The 15,620-nt window shown below is 39.4% G+C and overlaps 1 protein-coding gene across 1 annotated transcript in view; it reads right to left on the bottom strand.

The window, feature by feature from the left end:
• LOC110289830 (ankyrin repeat domain-containing protein 36A-like) overlaps positions 1 to 15,620 on the bottom strand; it is a 179,688-nt gene that overhangs the window by 157,438 nt on the left and 6,630 nt on the right. Inside the window, exons 4-12 of the mRNA XM_021156225.2 lie at positions 13,583 to 13,689; positions 12,251 to 12,388; positions 10,052 to 10,104; positions 8,326 to 8,354; positions 8,162 to 8,243; positions 5,719 to 5,747; positions 5,537 to 5,636; positions 2,575 to 2,603; positions 2,405 to 2,480 (exon numbers count right to left, since the gene is read on the bottom strand). Of these exons, the coding sequence (XP_021011884.2) occupies positions 2,405 to 2,480; positions 2,575 to 2,603; positions 5,537 to 5,636; positions 5,719 to 5,747; positions 8,162 to 8,243; positions 8,326 to 8,354; positions 10,052 to 10,104; positions 12,251 to 12,388; positions 13,583 to 13,689 (643 nt within the window). The remainder of the gene's footprint in view (positions 1 to 2,404; positions 2,481 to 2,574; positions 2,604 to 5,536; positions 5,637 to 5,718; positions 5,748 to 8,161; positions 8,244 to 8,325; positions 8,355 to 10,051; positions 10,105 to 12,250; positions 12,389 to 13,582; positions 13,690 to 15,620) is intronic.

Raw genomic sequence — 15,620 nt, 5'->3', positions numbered from 1 at the left:
CATGGTGATTCCACCAGAGGTTCTTTTATCCTTGAGAAGAGTTTTTGCTAACCTAGGTTTTTTGTTATTCCAGATGAATTTGCATATTGCTCTTTCTAATTCGTTGAAGAATTGAGTTGGGATTTTGATGGGGATTGCATTGAATCTGTAGATTGCTTTTGGCATGATAGCCATTTTTACAATGTTGATCCTGCCAATCCATGAGCACGGGAAATCTTTCCATCTTCTGAGATCTTCTTTAATTTCTTTCTTCAGATATTTGAAGTTTTTATCATACAGATCTTTCACTTCCTTAGTTAGAGTCACGCCAAGGTATTTTATATTATTTGTGGCTATTGAGAAGGGTATTGTTTCCCTAATATCTTTCTCAGCCTGTTTATTCTTTGTATTCCTTGTATTCTTTGTAGAGAAAGGCCATTGACTTGTTCGAGTTAATTTTATATCCAGCTCAAAATAGCTTTTAAACTACTCAAAAATATAGTCATCGAAATATTGTTTTTGTGTACATATTTATTGGTGAAGTTGTTCCTTCAGCTGCCATGGTTCCTATGCACCATTCTGACAAATGTTTCACACTCTGTTACATGAGACTTCCTCATCTTGTCTCTATCTCCCTGGATGTACAGGGATTGCCTTCATGCAGGCTCCCTACATACCTTCTAAAGAGTTCCTCTTACAACCTTAACATGGGAAATTTCTGATCTGTATGCTACCTAACGCTTCTACTCATGGACTGGAAGCCACAGTATCCTTTTCCTTCTTTCCTTTCTTAATTTTTTTTCAGATAGGGTCTCACCTAAAGGGTGTGAATAGAAAACAGCATTCCACAATGAAGATAAAACTAGACAGAGTTGAAGTGAACCATCCAGAAATAACGCCTGTACTGGCTAGTTTTGTGTCAACTTGATACAGGCTGAAGTTATCACAGAAAAAGGAGCTTCATTTGGGGAAATGCCTCCACGAGATCCAGCTGTAATTTCTCGATTAATGATCAAGGGGGGAGGTCCCCTTGTGGGTGGGATCATCCCTGGGCTGGTAGTCTTGGTTCTATAAGAGAGCAGATTAAGCAATCCAGGGGAAGCAAACCAGTAAAGAAACATCCCTCCATGGCCTCTCCATCAGCTCCTGCTTCCTGACCTGCTTGAGTTCCAGTCCTGACTTCCTTTGGTGATGAACAGCAGTATGGAAGTGTAAACTGAATAAACCCTTTCCTCCCCAACTTGCTTCTTGGTCATGATGCTTGTGCAGGAATAGAAACCCTAACTAAGACACCGCCCTAGAGGAGTTTTAATATTTTCTTAATGCACTAATCTGGACTTCTGAAGAGCAGAATCCTGCTCATCAACACGTTCATGCTAGCAAATGTGATGCGCAAGGATGCAGGACATCCGCCAACTGTGGACACTTTGTGGATTATGCTCCCATGGCCTTGCTTTGCGATGTACAACCCTGTGGTTGGTGTCAAAGGGGTCCATTCTGATGCTTTCCAGCAAGGGTTCTGTGTCTCTCTTCTACTGAACCACGCAAGAAAAGAATGGGTGGCTTTGATCACAGTGCTTCTTATATGCTTATGAAATGCCCTAAACTGATCTAAAAAAAGGTAAAAGTAAAGACATTTTAAGTACAATTAATTCACTTTTAAGGATATACAAGTATAGATTTATTATTTATATGTATTAGATTATATAAGTAATCATGTTATATATTATATTAAAATAATTATATATTATATACTATATAATGATAATTATATAAATATGTTTATTATTTATATTCTAAGTATATTATATATATGTTTATAAATATATATAAAACTACTAAATTATCTGGAAAAAACCCGAATCACTAATAAACATCCTACTGTCAGGATATAAAATGGGCTTTCCTTTGTTTAATTTTGAGTAGAAACCATCCTGCTATTTGTCAAAGCTAGTCCAGGACTCCAGGCTCCAGAATCTGACTCTGGGTTGTGTCGCAGCACTTGCATCTCAGGCTTTTTATTTCTATTTTTTACTTTTTTTTTTCAAATGATAATAGATACTTATATCTCATGACATATCCTTGCATGGTTGTCTTATACAATGCCCTCAATAGTACCCAGTCCCAGCATGTTTAAATGTTAGGAGAATCTGATAAACCTCATGATTAACCTTGGTAAGGGCCTATGAGCGACAGAGATTCCATACTGATAAATATAAGGCATTGAAACAGAGTAGAAGAAAGAGCTAAGTCAGAACTCATTTGTAAACATCTCATAGATTTTTTTTTTTTAATGAGAAATTGGTGTCAAAGACGGCACCTGCACTGGGCCTGGCAAATGTCACCATCCTGAGAGGAGTTAGAGTGGGAGGCCTATGAGTGGTAACATTTCATGTACTTTGCTCCCAGGAAGTAGAACTCTTACCTGACTGGGATGGGTTTGCTTCTGCCTCTTCTGCTGCTACATCTTGATGAAAATCTTCCACTTCGGTGGTAGTAGGCTGGATGAGTTTTGAAATAAGGTAACTGATAAATGTTGTATATTTCACACAATATCTGCATAGTAACTTAAGATAAAATCATAAAAGTTGTTACCATTGAGCAAGCATCTGTCTTGGTGTTCTCTAGAAAGCAACAGGAAATATGATCAATCTAAACACAAAGCAAAGGTGGCCAGCACTCATGAAGACACGGCAAAGAGCAGAGTTCTAATGCTTATATTTCCACATTTTTACTTTGGTTGTAAATGATCAAGATCTAATAGGCACTTAGAAATTAATTTTTCTAAACAATACCACTCCTTGCTTGGCTTACAATGTCATTAAAAACAGGGTAAAACCTTCTTTTTGAAATTTTTTTCTTGTGCTTTAGGTCACTTGATAACCTCTACACACAAGCATATGAAACAGAGTGTATTACCTAGAAACAAGTGCCATCTAACCTGCATGGTTTCTATTTCTGGCTGAAGTCACAGAAAAGCAACAGGCAACTTACTATCAGCATTTAGTTCCCTGATCTAGACTCCCAAGTGGTGTCGGGAGATCTACGTTCATATTATAAGGCCTGTTTCAGGAAAAAAGAGCCTTGTAGGGTAAACTTTTTCCTGGATGAAGGCAGTTCTAGTTACATTATATGGCTGTGACAACCAGCTTTATAGTTACAGTCCATCAGTATGGTCTGCCAAAACAGGAACTCAGGACAGGAACCTGATGGCAGGAACTGAAGCAGAAGTCATGGATGAACACTCATTACTAACTTGCTTCCCATCCATGGCTTGCTCAGGCTGCTTCTTTTTCTTTTCCTTTCCTTTTTTTTTTTTTTTGTTTGTTTGTTTGTTTGTTTTGTTTTTGGGTTTTGTTTTCCCCACTTCTTAATTACATCCAAAGGTCATTGTAGAATGATTGACCTAAGTATAATATTAGTGGATGTTCACTCTGATTCTAAACAACAAAATTATCTAACCACACACTTGCTAAAATGTACTGTACTAGTTCAACCCATGGCCGTATATATAATAGTTTAGCATAATTAGTGTTAGGATTTCTCAGTACAAATAAAAGGCTTGCCTTAATTTTCGAGGTATTGTACAGTGTGCAGTAAGTAAGTAAGTAAAAAAAAGAGATACATAATCAACACATATCCTAATCCACATTGTCATTTGACTTCCAATAACAGCTTTTGGAGATCTCAAGATCCAAGGGATAAAGACAGCAGTTAGCCATTTAGCAAGGAGTTCTGAAGATCTCTTGGTCAAGCACTGTAAACACATGGCTCTGTTGATCACTGCTGAAATCTAGGAGTTAGCTGCTTTCTGTAGGCTAACCTAGGAGGGAATTGAGGGTGGAGAGGTGGGAGTGGGTGGGTGCATGGAGGAACACCCTCATAAGAAGCAGGGGGAGGGAAGATGTGATAGGGTGTTTCTTGGAGGGAGGGAAACCGAGAGAGGGGATAACATTTGAAATGTAAATAAAGAAAATACAATAATAATAATAATAATTAATAATAATAGAATCAGGCTGCTTTCTTAAAGAACTCAGGACCACCTGTTCAGAAGTGGTCTGCTCAGTGATCTGGGACCTCCCAAGTCAATGATCAATTGACAATCAAGAACAGTTGGAGTAGTAGTTCATTGTATGCTTACCACGCAAGTGGGAATGAGTTTGCCCCAGGTCCACAAAAGATGCAAGGGGAAATGAAAATACTAAAAGGACAACTGTTTGGGATAGTTGGGAGGATGCCAGGCAGGGAGAGGCGGGGTATGAGGAAGCATGGTGAAGGTAAACATGTTCACAGTGCATTGGATACACGCACAGAGTGGTTGAGATTTTAGAAATTCATTTAAAGATAGGGAAGAATGAAGGAAAGAGAAAGCAATATAAGCAAATATAAATAAGAAACTTGGAAGGGAATAAATTTGTGTTTAAGCACTATACCCAATAGTATATTATATTCTATGTTCAGATACATAACTGATATGACCACTGACTTATCTAGACAATGACTGAGATCACTAATAAATGACTTGCTTTCCTATTCAAATTCAAATGGATTTTCCTCTAGTTTATGAAGAATTGGCATTGTATATCTCATATGCACCAAGGCTCAAGAAACCAGTTGCCTGGCTTCCCGGGAGTCAAGACCTCAGCTGCACCCCAAACATGTCAAATGTATTTTTTCAAGTTGTAAAGAAAAGTGGTTTTGCCAGACACTACTGCATATGCCAGAAAGATTTTGCTGAAGGGACCCTGTTATAGCTGTCTCTTGTAAGGCTATGCCAGTGCCTGACAAATACAGAAGTGGATGCTCACAGTCATCTTTAAGATGAACATGGGGCCCCCAATGTAGAAGCTAGAGAAAGCACCCAAAGAGCTGAAGGGGTCTGCAACTCTTTAGGTGGAACAACAATATGAACTAACCAGTACCCCCAGAGCTCGTGTCTCTAGCTGCATATGTAGCAGAGGATGGCCTAATCAGCCATCAATGGGAAGAGAGGCCCCTTGGTATTACAAACTTTATATGCCCCAGTACAGGGGAATGGCAGGGCCAAGAAGCAGGAGTGGGTCGGGAGGGGAGCAGGGCAGGGGGAGGATGTAGGGAACTTTTGGGATAGCATTTGAAATGTATATAAAGAAAATATCTAATAAAAATCAATAAATAAATTTAAAAAAAAGAAAAGTGGTTTTGTTTCACTGTGGCATATTCCTTACACAGTCTTCATCACCCTCTCTTCCCATTCAGTCTGCTACCCTCCAGCAGTTTAAACTTTGGGCAAATCTAACCGGCTGTTATGACTACCCTCAGTAAGTGCCTATGAGAGACAGAGATCCAAAAATGGTAAATTTAAGGTTTTGAAACATGAAAAGAGAAAAATCTAAGATGAACCATTTCACGTGTGCTCATTGTTGCCTTTTTCTGAAACATGGATGCCAAAAAATGCCACTTGTGCTGGCTATGACAACTTATACCATCTCTTTGTGGATGGGCAGCATTAGGGATGGATAGCCTGGGTCGTTGCTATTTCACCTACTGCCTTTCAAAGTAACTTAAACCATTTTACCTGACTTCGATGGTCTCGCCTCTGCCTTTTCTACGATGTCGATGTCGTCCTCCTTGTCACTCTGAGGAGAATCTCTCACTTCCGTGGTAAGCAGGATGGGCTTTGAAACAGATGATTGTTAAGAACTCAATATGTCACACAGTACCTGCTTAGTAACTCAAGGCTATTATAAAAGTCATTACCATTATGCAAGTGTCCTCTTCCATGGTCTCTAGAAAGCAAAAGGACACACAATCAACTCTGCATCCCATTGGATGAATGCAGACAGCTCTTTGGGACTTCGCAAGGGTTGGCCATAAAACTGGTCACAGTTAAGAACAGCAGCAGAATGGAAGTAAGCCAATGGAAGAGTAAGAACTTCTACCCATGTTCCACTTAAATTTTTAAAATTTATCTATTTTTATATGTATGAGCATTTGCTTGTGTGGAAACTACATTCCTGGTACCCATGGAGGTAAAGAGAGGACACGGAATTCCCCGGAACAGGGGTTATTAACAAACCTATGGATGCTGGAATCTGAACCCAGGGCCTCTACAGGAGTAGCTGATGCTCTTAATCACTGAGCAACCCTTCTAGCCCTCATTTTCCCCCATTTAAAAAATTCATATACAACCTGGGGGTTTTCCTCACGGCATCTGCACACATACATGCCATTCCATTTTGTCTCTGTTCAGAAACATCACAGGGTACACTTACTGGTGCCTTTCCTCCACCCAGCAGTACTACCAGACTTCACTCTTATGTCTGTTTGGGCAGACATAGTGAGGATCAGAGCATGAAAGGCAGGGACCAAGGGAAAGTCCTGTGTGAGCTGAACATCAGTCAGCAGCATAAAGCTGCTTGATGAGGTCATCAGCAGATGCCCAGTGATGCTGCAGAAGTGGTCCAGAAGAGAAGGCTAAGGATGCAGAGTCTGGCATGGTCGGCCCTACACTGAAATGATGGAAGCTCATACATCTTGGAACCTTGGCTACGAATGTTCTAAAGCGTCTTCATTTTTTTAAAAGGTGATTTATAACTCTAAGTGGAAAGATGATGGATGTGGCATTCAGAAGAGTAATTAGAGCCGGGGGAGTTAACGGAGAACAGAAATAACAAAGTGAGCATGAAGCTGACCCAGACTGAGGTGACGCAGCCTGAAACATTTGATTCAAATTTATCTACTTCTGCTGCAGAATGAGTTTTGTTAAAAAGTGAACAAGTGTGATTTCTAGAAGAACTCAAACTTTGTCGTTACTGTTAAACACTTGTGTTGCCCACACGGTCCAACTCAGTGGGTAAAGGTGCTGCTACAAAGCCTGAAGTCCTGAGTTGGATACCTGGATCTAACATATGGGAAGGGGATAGTTGATCGATTATCCTGTCCAATGTCCTCTGGTATTCACGGATGTGCCATATATATATATTTTTGTGTGTATGTATGTGTGTGTGTACATGTGTGTATGTACGTGTGTACATACAAATGAATGACATGAAATTTTTACAGACTGTAAGATGAGAGATGAGGGAACACACACGAGCCGCGGTGAGGGAACAGACTCAAGCCGTGATGAAGGAATAGACACGAGCCGCGTAAGCCATTTTGTGGCGGGGTGCATTTTACTCCACAATGTGGAAAGAATTCATTTTCAGGACCGTTATTACATGTTCTGTTTCTTGGGTTCACTGAACTCATCAGTGACATGAGAACAGTGGAAGGGTAGCTCAGGTACTGTATGCTTAGCATGTGAATGAGCCTGAATTGAACTCAACTCCAGAAAAGAGAAGAGGGACTGGCGATGGAAGGGAGGGAGGGATGGGAACCTGATGAGGTGAACATAACCGTAGCACACCACAGGAAATGGTTAAGTCATTAAAACTGACTAAAGAAAGAAAAAAGATGCAACCATAAACATGACAACGGGAAGTATATGAATTTGACTTTATGTATTGTAATCAATTATATAATGCCATATTCTATGATCAGATGCATAGCTGATGAGGTCACCGAGTTAGTTAGTAAGTAACTGGAATCAGAAACAGAAGGTCTTGGATCCTGGTAGAATTAGTATGGTTTTTTTTTTTTCTGTTTATACTAGAGGGTTCTTGCTATGTATCAAGGCTAACCCACAAACTCTAGGTTTGAGGAAACTCCTGCCTGACCTCCCAAAACTTGGGATCATGGGAATAATCGCAGGCAGAACTTGCATCTCAAGCATTTGTCTTTCTCTTCTACTTTATTTCTTTCACACTAACACGGAAAGTGATGCTTCGCAATGGGATAGATGCACATGATTGTCACTGGGCTTTGTTCTCATCTGAACCACATTGAGGACAGTTTGAAACACTGGGAAAAATCTAAACGAATCTCATGTCTAACCTCCTTAAATGTCTATAAAGGACCTAGATTCCAACCTGGTAAATTCAATGCATTTTAAAGTTAAGTCAAAACTCCTATTTTTTTCAGCACTTACTACATATGCTAATAAAGACCTTTTACTGAAATACTGATGTCTGGAATAATCATTTTGGTGCCTATGACAACCTACACCATCTCTTTGTTGGTGGGTAGCAATGTGGATGGAAGCCCGGGCCATTAATATTTCACCTACTTCTTTTCAAAGGAACTTAAAACTGAATTTTACCTGACTTGGATGGTCTTGCCTCTGTCTTTTCCAGGGCTTCACTCTGAGGAGAATCTTTCACTTCCCTGGTCGGCAGGATGGGCTTTGAAACAGGTGATTGTTAAGTGTTAAATAAATTACACAGTACCTGTTTAGTAATTCAATGCTATTATAAAAGTCATTACCGTTATGCAAGCATCTCTCCTGATAGTCTCTAGAAAGCAAAAGGAGGTGTAATCAGTCCATGTGAACAGCAAAGGCTCAGCAATGAGCAGAATTCTCAAGCCAGTAGTTCTTACCAAGTATTTTAATTTTGCTGACTCATCAGGATCCCCTAGGCATTTAGAAGCCATGCTAATAAGTACCAACAATGGGCTTGGGCCTGCAGTATAACTGAGAATGTGAAAGGGCCCCAGCACCTCTCCATCTGAAACCTGTGGCCTGTGTGTTGCACAACCTACTAACCTTGGCACACAGGCATATTGAACACCAAAGAACTGTCCTCCTACAAACAAACGAGGCACAATCTATACCATTCCCCTTTAGGGCTGAACTCACAAAGAGTAACTAAGCCAACTTGTAAGCAGCCTCTACAGTCTCCCATGCAAGGCTCCCAAATGGTGCCCAAAGAGTCCTACGTATTCTGTGAAACCTTGCCCCCAGTGACAAGAGAACGCTGGATAATAAACCTATTCCCCGGGAAAGGCAGTAGTCCGTTAAATGGCAGGGCTGTCCTTGGAGTAGAACAGTCATGTGCTAGAAAGCAGCTTGTCCCCTCAAATTACAAGGGTTCTCTTCAGATCACTTTGTAGAGCAGAACCAATGTCCATTCAGGCACACCTTGACCCTGACTTCTGAATTATGCAACATCTCCAGCCAGCCTTAGGGGCATTCCTTGTCCCTAAATCTGTGACGGGCCCTGAAGGTGAGCTTGGTATTTCCTTATGTGTTCCTCTTCCCAAAGTGTACATTGACTGAATATTTCTCTGGCTTTCACAGTATTGGAAATGTTAATATTCCCGTGGGGATGGGTGGCTGAGCATAGCTCTTTGAGGCTGATGGAACTTTGCTCTCAAACTAGGGACAAGGACAGAACTACACTAGTAGAAAATAAGAACAGACATTTTATCCGTTTCTATGTTAATATATGGTGTAATGAGCTTGGTCTTGACATTCACAATACACTACTCATATCTCCTTTCTCTTCACCCTCGCTATCCCGTGGAGTTCTCCCCCACTAGCATTTCTGTCTGCTTTCATGCCAGGTAGGTATACCATTATGATTTACAAGTGTGATTTTGTTCCTAGTGAATGTAAGTAACACCAGCAGTGTGCACATGTCAGAGCAAAGATGATGGCGAATGGAAAAAAAAGATCATCTCCATGAAGAGGAGTTGATCATGAATACATTTCAATGCTAGCTAGAGAACATTACAGCATATATAAACATATTCCCTTAATAAATGCGATTTTTAAATATTTTTCTTTCTATATACTCATAGACAATTTTCAAAAGAAAAGTAAAACTAATTTTAGTTAAGATTTTTTGGATTAAAAAATTATATAATTTATTCCTTAAAAGACTCTTATCTCAGGCTGGAGAGATGGCTCAGCGGTTAAGAGCACTGACTACTCTTCCAGAGATCCTGAGTTCAAGTCCCAGCAACCACATGGTGGCTCACAACCATCTGTAATGGGGATTGGATGCCCTCTTCTGATGTGTCTGAAGATAGCTACAGTGTACTCATATACATACAATTAATAAACCTTTTTTAAAAAAAGATTTCTATCTCTAGGACCTTAGAAGACAAATTAGGGGAAAAAACAATTCAATTTATATTTAATTTCAAACTTTCCTCCCTCTTTTTTCCAGTTGGGAAATCAAGAGACATTCACTGTCAGAAGTCTTACCTGTACACCGTTGTCTCAGTTCCTCTTCATCGTAGTCGATAAGTAGTTTCCTACTGTAATGTACCCAAAGAAAGGCTAATCAATTTCCTATTCCCTGTTGATATGAAATCCCTCGCCTATCCCTTTATACTTGAATCAGTATTGCAGGCACTACCCATGACACTTCCAGGACTTTTAAACACATGCTACAAACATGTGCACTCTGTGTTGTATTAAGCTTATAACTGACCAAGGAAGCGTATAAGGATCATGAATCAAAGCAAGCCAACTCCATACATGAACTAAGTTTTCTCAGCATAATGGAAAGTATCCTGAACTCAGGAAATCCTACATTTCTAGCCAATAATTGTTTGTTCTTGGACATATTGTTTCTCTTGGGTTTCTCTTGGTTGTTTGTTATGGCTGAACTGTATTAGACTCAAAATAACATTCCACATTTATTTCCTTGCAAGATCTGATATTCTTACATTGAAGTTACCAAAAAATATTAAGGCCCACTTTTGTTCTTAGTTGTTCTATTCTATTCTATTCTATTCTATTCTATTCTATTCTATTCTATTCTATTCTATTCTATTCTATTCTATTCTATTCTGTCACACAATACAAAGAAAATCATCCACTTAACATTTCAAGATCTAAACAGATCTAGTTAACAACAACATGAAGTTATTTGTACCACAAGTGTATAGGTTACATTTATACTAAAAATGCAAAATGCTTGGATGGTAAAGATAAAAGTCCTAAGATTCCTGGGCTAGCAAAATGCTAGAATGGACTTGATGTCAATATGAAAATGTCAAGCGATTTCCTGGGATTTACAATGCAACATTGTGTCCCTGTCCTTCCATGTCCCACCCAATGGCACCCAAAATCTTGACGACTCCAGGCCTTTCAGTCTACCAAACTCCCAGATTACCCAGTGCCCCCAGACTCTCAAGGACCTCCGGTGACCTCAGAACCCCAAATGCCTCCAGGTTCCTCAAATTCCCAATTCACCCAGGTGTCCAAGTGCTCCTGGGTTTCCAAATATCCTCATGACCCTCAGTTCATTCAGGTTTCTTGATATCAACATGTGCCCAATATTTCCCAGACCCCTGGCACATTCTAGTCTCTCTAGAGTGCTCAGGGACACCAAATGTCCCATTGGTCCTTGTGGGAAGCCACATGTGCCATTGCAGAGTGGCGCTGGCTTCTGCTGGCCACCACGCATACATAGGCAGTAAAGTTTTTTTGCCAAGATGAGGTTTTGAGAATTAACCAAAATTAACCAATCAGATGAAAGAGAAGTTGACCAATCAGATGAGAGAGAAGTTAACCAATCAGAAGAGAGAGAAGTTAACCAATCAGGTGAGAGAGAAATTAACCAATCAGATGTANGCATGNAAATGAGGTGGTAAGCATCAACCAAGCACAACCAATCCGGGTGTGAGACACGCCTCTCCTAGGCCTATATAAAGCAGCACCAGTGCTGGGCTCGGGGTCTATTCGCCTCTACAATCAAGCTCTCCCAATAAACGTGTGCAGAAGGATCCTGTTGCAGAGTCGTTCTTGCTGGTCGAGTGGACGCGCGCAGGAGGTCCTATCCACATAGAAGTAAATGATGGGGGCAAACTATGTGGCAAAAGTAACAGCAGGAGTTAGAAGGACATTTCCAAATAATAATGCCCAGTTATCACATGGGCCTGGCAGAAGTGACTAGCATGCTTTGAAAGTTGGATGCCCATGGAGTTCTGGGACTTGGAGGACCTCAGTATGTGTGCATTTCCTTCAAAGAATGTTGAGCATAGCTCCCATGGCTCAACCCCAGGTTTCTTTGGTGAGCATCATCATATACTCTCAAGACTGAAATTTTACAAACTTTCTTCATCTTTAAACAGAGTTTAAAAAGTCCTAACCAAAGAAAGGGTAATATAATCTCTGGATAAAATATTTGCCTAGTTCATGTGAAGTCCCAGGTTAAATTGTCAGCATCCACCCACCCCTGCTCCACTATACACACACAGCCAAAATAAAAATCCTAAGATAAAGGATCCTGCATCTATTGCCACTTCTAATTCATCTACAGCTTTGATTTGTTTCTGGGGTGGACTATGTCACTGTCATTCCAAAACAAGCTAAACTGGATACATAAGATGCGGCATTTGTAAATACGCCTTGTCTCCACCTTCTGTCAATTAACAAGGAAACGGGAAGACTTACACCTTGCTTTTACTCTCGACGGCATAACGCTTAGCTGTCCATCCAAAGACATCTTGCTTAAAGGTATCAATGTCTCTTTGCAGAAGCAGCTTGATGATAAGTTCTGACCCACACCTTACAGCATACATAAGGCTGCTTCTAAAAGAGCAGAGATAGAGCCTTGCTGTTGGTTGCCTTAGTAAGGTTGTTAAGCCTCTCAGTGCATATGCTTTACCACACTATTGCCTATGTATATAGAATTGACCATTTACTAACAGACACAAACATCTTGGCAGCTCAAAGAATCCTAATGTAAAGTATCTCCAGGACTAAGAGGAGAAAAATAAACAGAAAACCCACTCTTCCAATTGTAGAATTTCCATTCAATGTCCTTTCACAAATACCAAAACTATTTATCAAATTAGGTGAATATTTAAGTAAAGAATTAATCATTTCATCCTTAATCTGGTATATTATAATTCATAATGAACTGAAGATCAGAAGAGAAAAGCTTATTTTCATGATTAACATAATAATATAATTACAAAATAAATCATTTAAATAAAAATAGTAGTAACAATGTTTGTAGGAGATGATCGTGTACTGGAGCCAAACAGGGCATAATATAGAATAGGTACTGGCATAACCCTGCTAAGGAATCAGGAAATAAACCTAACAATGTGCAAAGTTTCTAAGGTCATCCAATCGGGAAGTAAGAAAGCTGGAAAAGGCTCGGTTTTGTGTGAATATTGAGGTTTCTCCGTATCACCCAGCTATGCTTTTTACTCATCCAAACGTCTTCAACAAATGTAGCTTTTCATTCTTTTGACCAAAATGATAACGTTTCAAAATAAAGAGGGGAAAGTGAAAAGAGGAGAGTACCATGAGGTAAAAGAAATTCATAGTCACTGAGGGATGACCCAATAATAGTTTGACAAGAAACCTGATGCAAACAGCCATCTAGCAAATTTTCGTTTTTGAAAAGAAGCGGCATATAGGAAGCAAAGCTGACAAATACTGTAAAGAAGCTAAAAGTCACACGGTGACTCAAACATTTAGATTAAGATCTTAAAAACAAATAAAAGACAAATCCCTAAATAAGCTATCTGACGATAAGTTGCAATACAATCAATCAAAACCATTTCATATCATCAGGAAATATAGACTCTTGGATGTTTTCTTTGTGTTGTTCATAGTGAATGAGTATTTTTGTACCAAACTGGTGGTATAGGTTAATATTATTTCAGTAAGTAAAAGGCAACTTTTTCCTATTAATTGAACATCATGCCTTGGGTGATATTTACATCATCAAACTCATTAACTTTATTAAAGTACAAGGATTCTTTTTTTTACCTTCCCAGAAAATCACATGTCTTTTCATTTGCTCCATTGTTGATTAAGAATTCTGCCATCTTCTCCTTGTTTTGTTTCAGAGCAAGCAAAAGCGGTGTGATCTTGTTCTGTCCAAATAAAAATCAATCATGAACTGAAAATTAGTAAATCCTTGAGCACAAAATCATGAACACCGATGAGAAATGACTGGCAGTTCCTTCCTCAGTTCACTGACGTCCATGTATGTGGCTCCCTTTCCACAAAATCCTCCCACCCAGAGTGACCACATAGATCCATTCCCAAATCCAGGGAAACCCTTCCTGCTGCCACAGGCTTTGCTTCTGTCAAAACATGCACCATGGTGTGTTTTGGTCATGTGATAGCCACCATCTAAGCAAAAGCTTCTTGATTCTCTGTCTTTATTTCAACAATCCATAGCAAAAGCCACAAAAGTCAAAACTTTATTGTTGCTGGCAAAGGAACTAAATTACTCTGTCTAGGTTGTATTCCTACCTAAGTTATGAAGAAAGATCTCTTTTCCAAGTGTCCCAGGGACCACCTGTCTGAGCACATGACAAAATTGAAATACAGGCCCCCTACCAGAAAAAAATATTCTCTTATTCTGCATAATTTCTATGGTTTTTTTTTAAACTGCCTTTTATGGCGGACGTTAGCATTTAAGGGACAGTGTTGAGAGCTTTGAGATGGGGCAGAGGTTTCCTGCAGTTAGAGGAAACTTGTTCATTCCCTTTTACCTGTGGGGCCAGAGCCTGGGACACAACACCAGCATCTCATTCCCTATCAGTCACTTAGGAAAGTGGGCCCTCCCTTAAATGAACGGGCTTCAAAAGAATTTTGATTTTCCTTACTCTAAAACAAGAGTCTTATTTAACTGTTAGAGAGTTAAAATGATATGAAATTCCATTCTCAATTGTAATAATAATTTCAGGCCCTAGGTGTGTGGTGATGCACACCTTACATGGCAGCACTTGGGAAGCAGAGCACAAAGATCACTGTGAGATCAAGGTCAGCCTCATCTATACAGTGAGTTCCAGCACAGCCAGAACTATATAGTAGGGAGACTCAGTCACAACATGATGATAAGAATGGTGATGGTGTTGGTGTTGGTGATGATGATGATGATGTTATAACTATGAAGCACAGCTACTTTTGGGTTTTATTGAAGTTGGCTTTTGTTTTTTTTTTTTGTTTGTTTTTTGTTTTTGTTTTTTTGAGACAGAATTACACTATGTAGCCCAGGCTAGCATCTTGGACTCATGGTTCTCTCCAACAGTCCCCTAAGTGTTATGATTCCAGGATCTATGACACAGTGGCTTGTGCCTATGTAATTTTTAATCTATTTTTATTCTGGCTTCATTTTAATTACTACTTTAAGCTGTTTATTAAGCAAACCATAAGATAAGCCAGGAGTAAAAACGCAACGGTTTTATCAATAATAATTCTAACAGTGATCTATACCTATTACTTTTATGATGAAGAAAGCCACTAGGTCACTTTATCTGTATAAAAAGGTACAATTTTGTTGGCAATTGTCATAATCTTTTAGAGTTAACTACAATTAACCTAATAGTACATGCAGGCATTTCAATGTGAATATCGCTGAGACAGAGATAAAGAAACAGCTTTAAAATGACAACTTCAAATGCTTAAAGTTCAATCCCATTGCTAAGGGAGTAAGAGGAGATGACCATATCCCTATAAATTGTTTTGGAAGTTTAAAATCTTTATCACAAGACACCATTAAGCAACTGTTGTTCCAAACACACACTTAGGCTAAGTAGGTGCTGTCTGGTAATTTGAAGGGGTTTGTAGCAAACTTGAGTACTTGTGGTCCTCAGATAATAGGGACACCTACAGGCAGCAGACAATAAAAGGAGCTAAAAGCATTCTAGACTTGTTCACTTAAGAGCAGCTTGAAGCCCACATTTCTTTTTTTTAAATTTTAATATTTTTATTACATATTTTCCTCAATTACATTTCCAATGCTATCCCAAAAGTCCCCCATAGCGCCCCCCACTTCCCTACCCACCCATTCCCA

The sequence above is a fragment of the Mus caroli genome, chromosome 2 (assembly GCF_900094665.2).
Source record: "Mus caroli chromosome 2, CAROLI_EIJ_v1.1, whole genome shotgun sequence".
NCBI lineage: Eukaryota > Metazoa > Chordata > Mammalia > Rodentia > Muridae > Mus > Mus caroli.
This window is presented reverse-complemented; position numbering and strand designations above follow the sequence as displayed.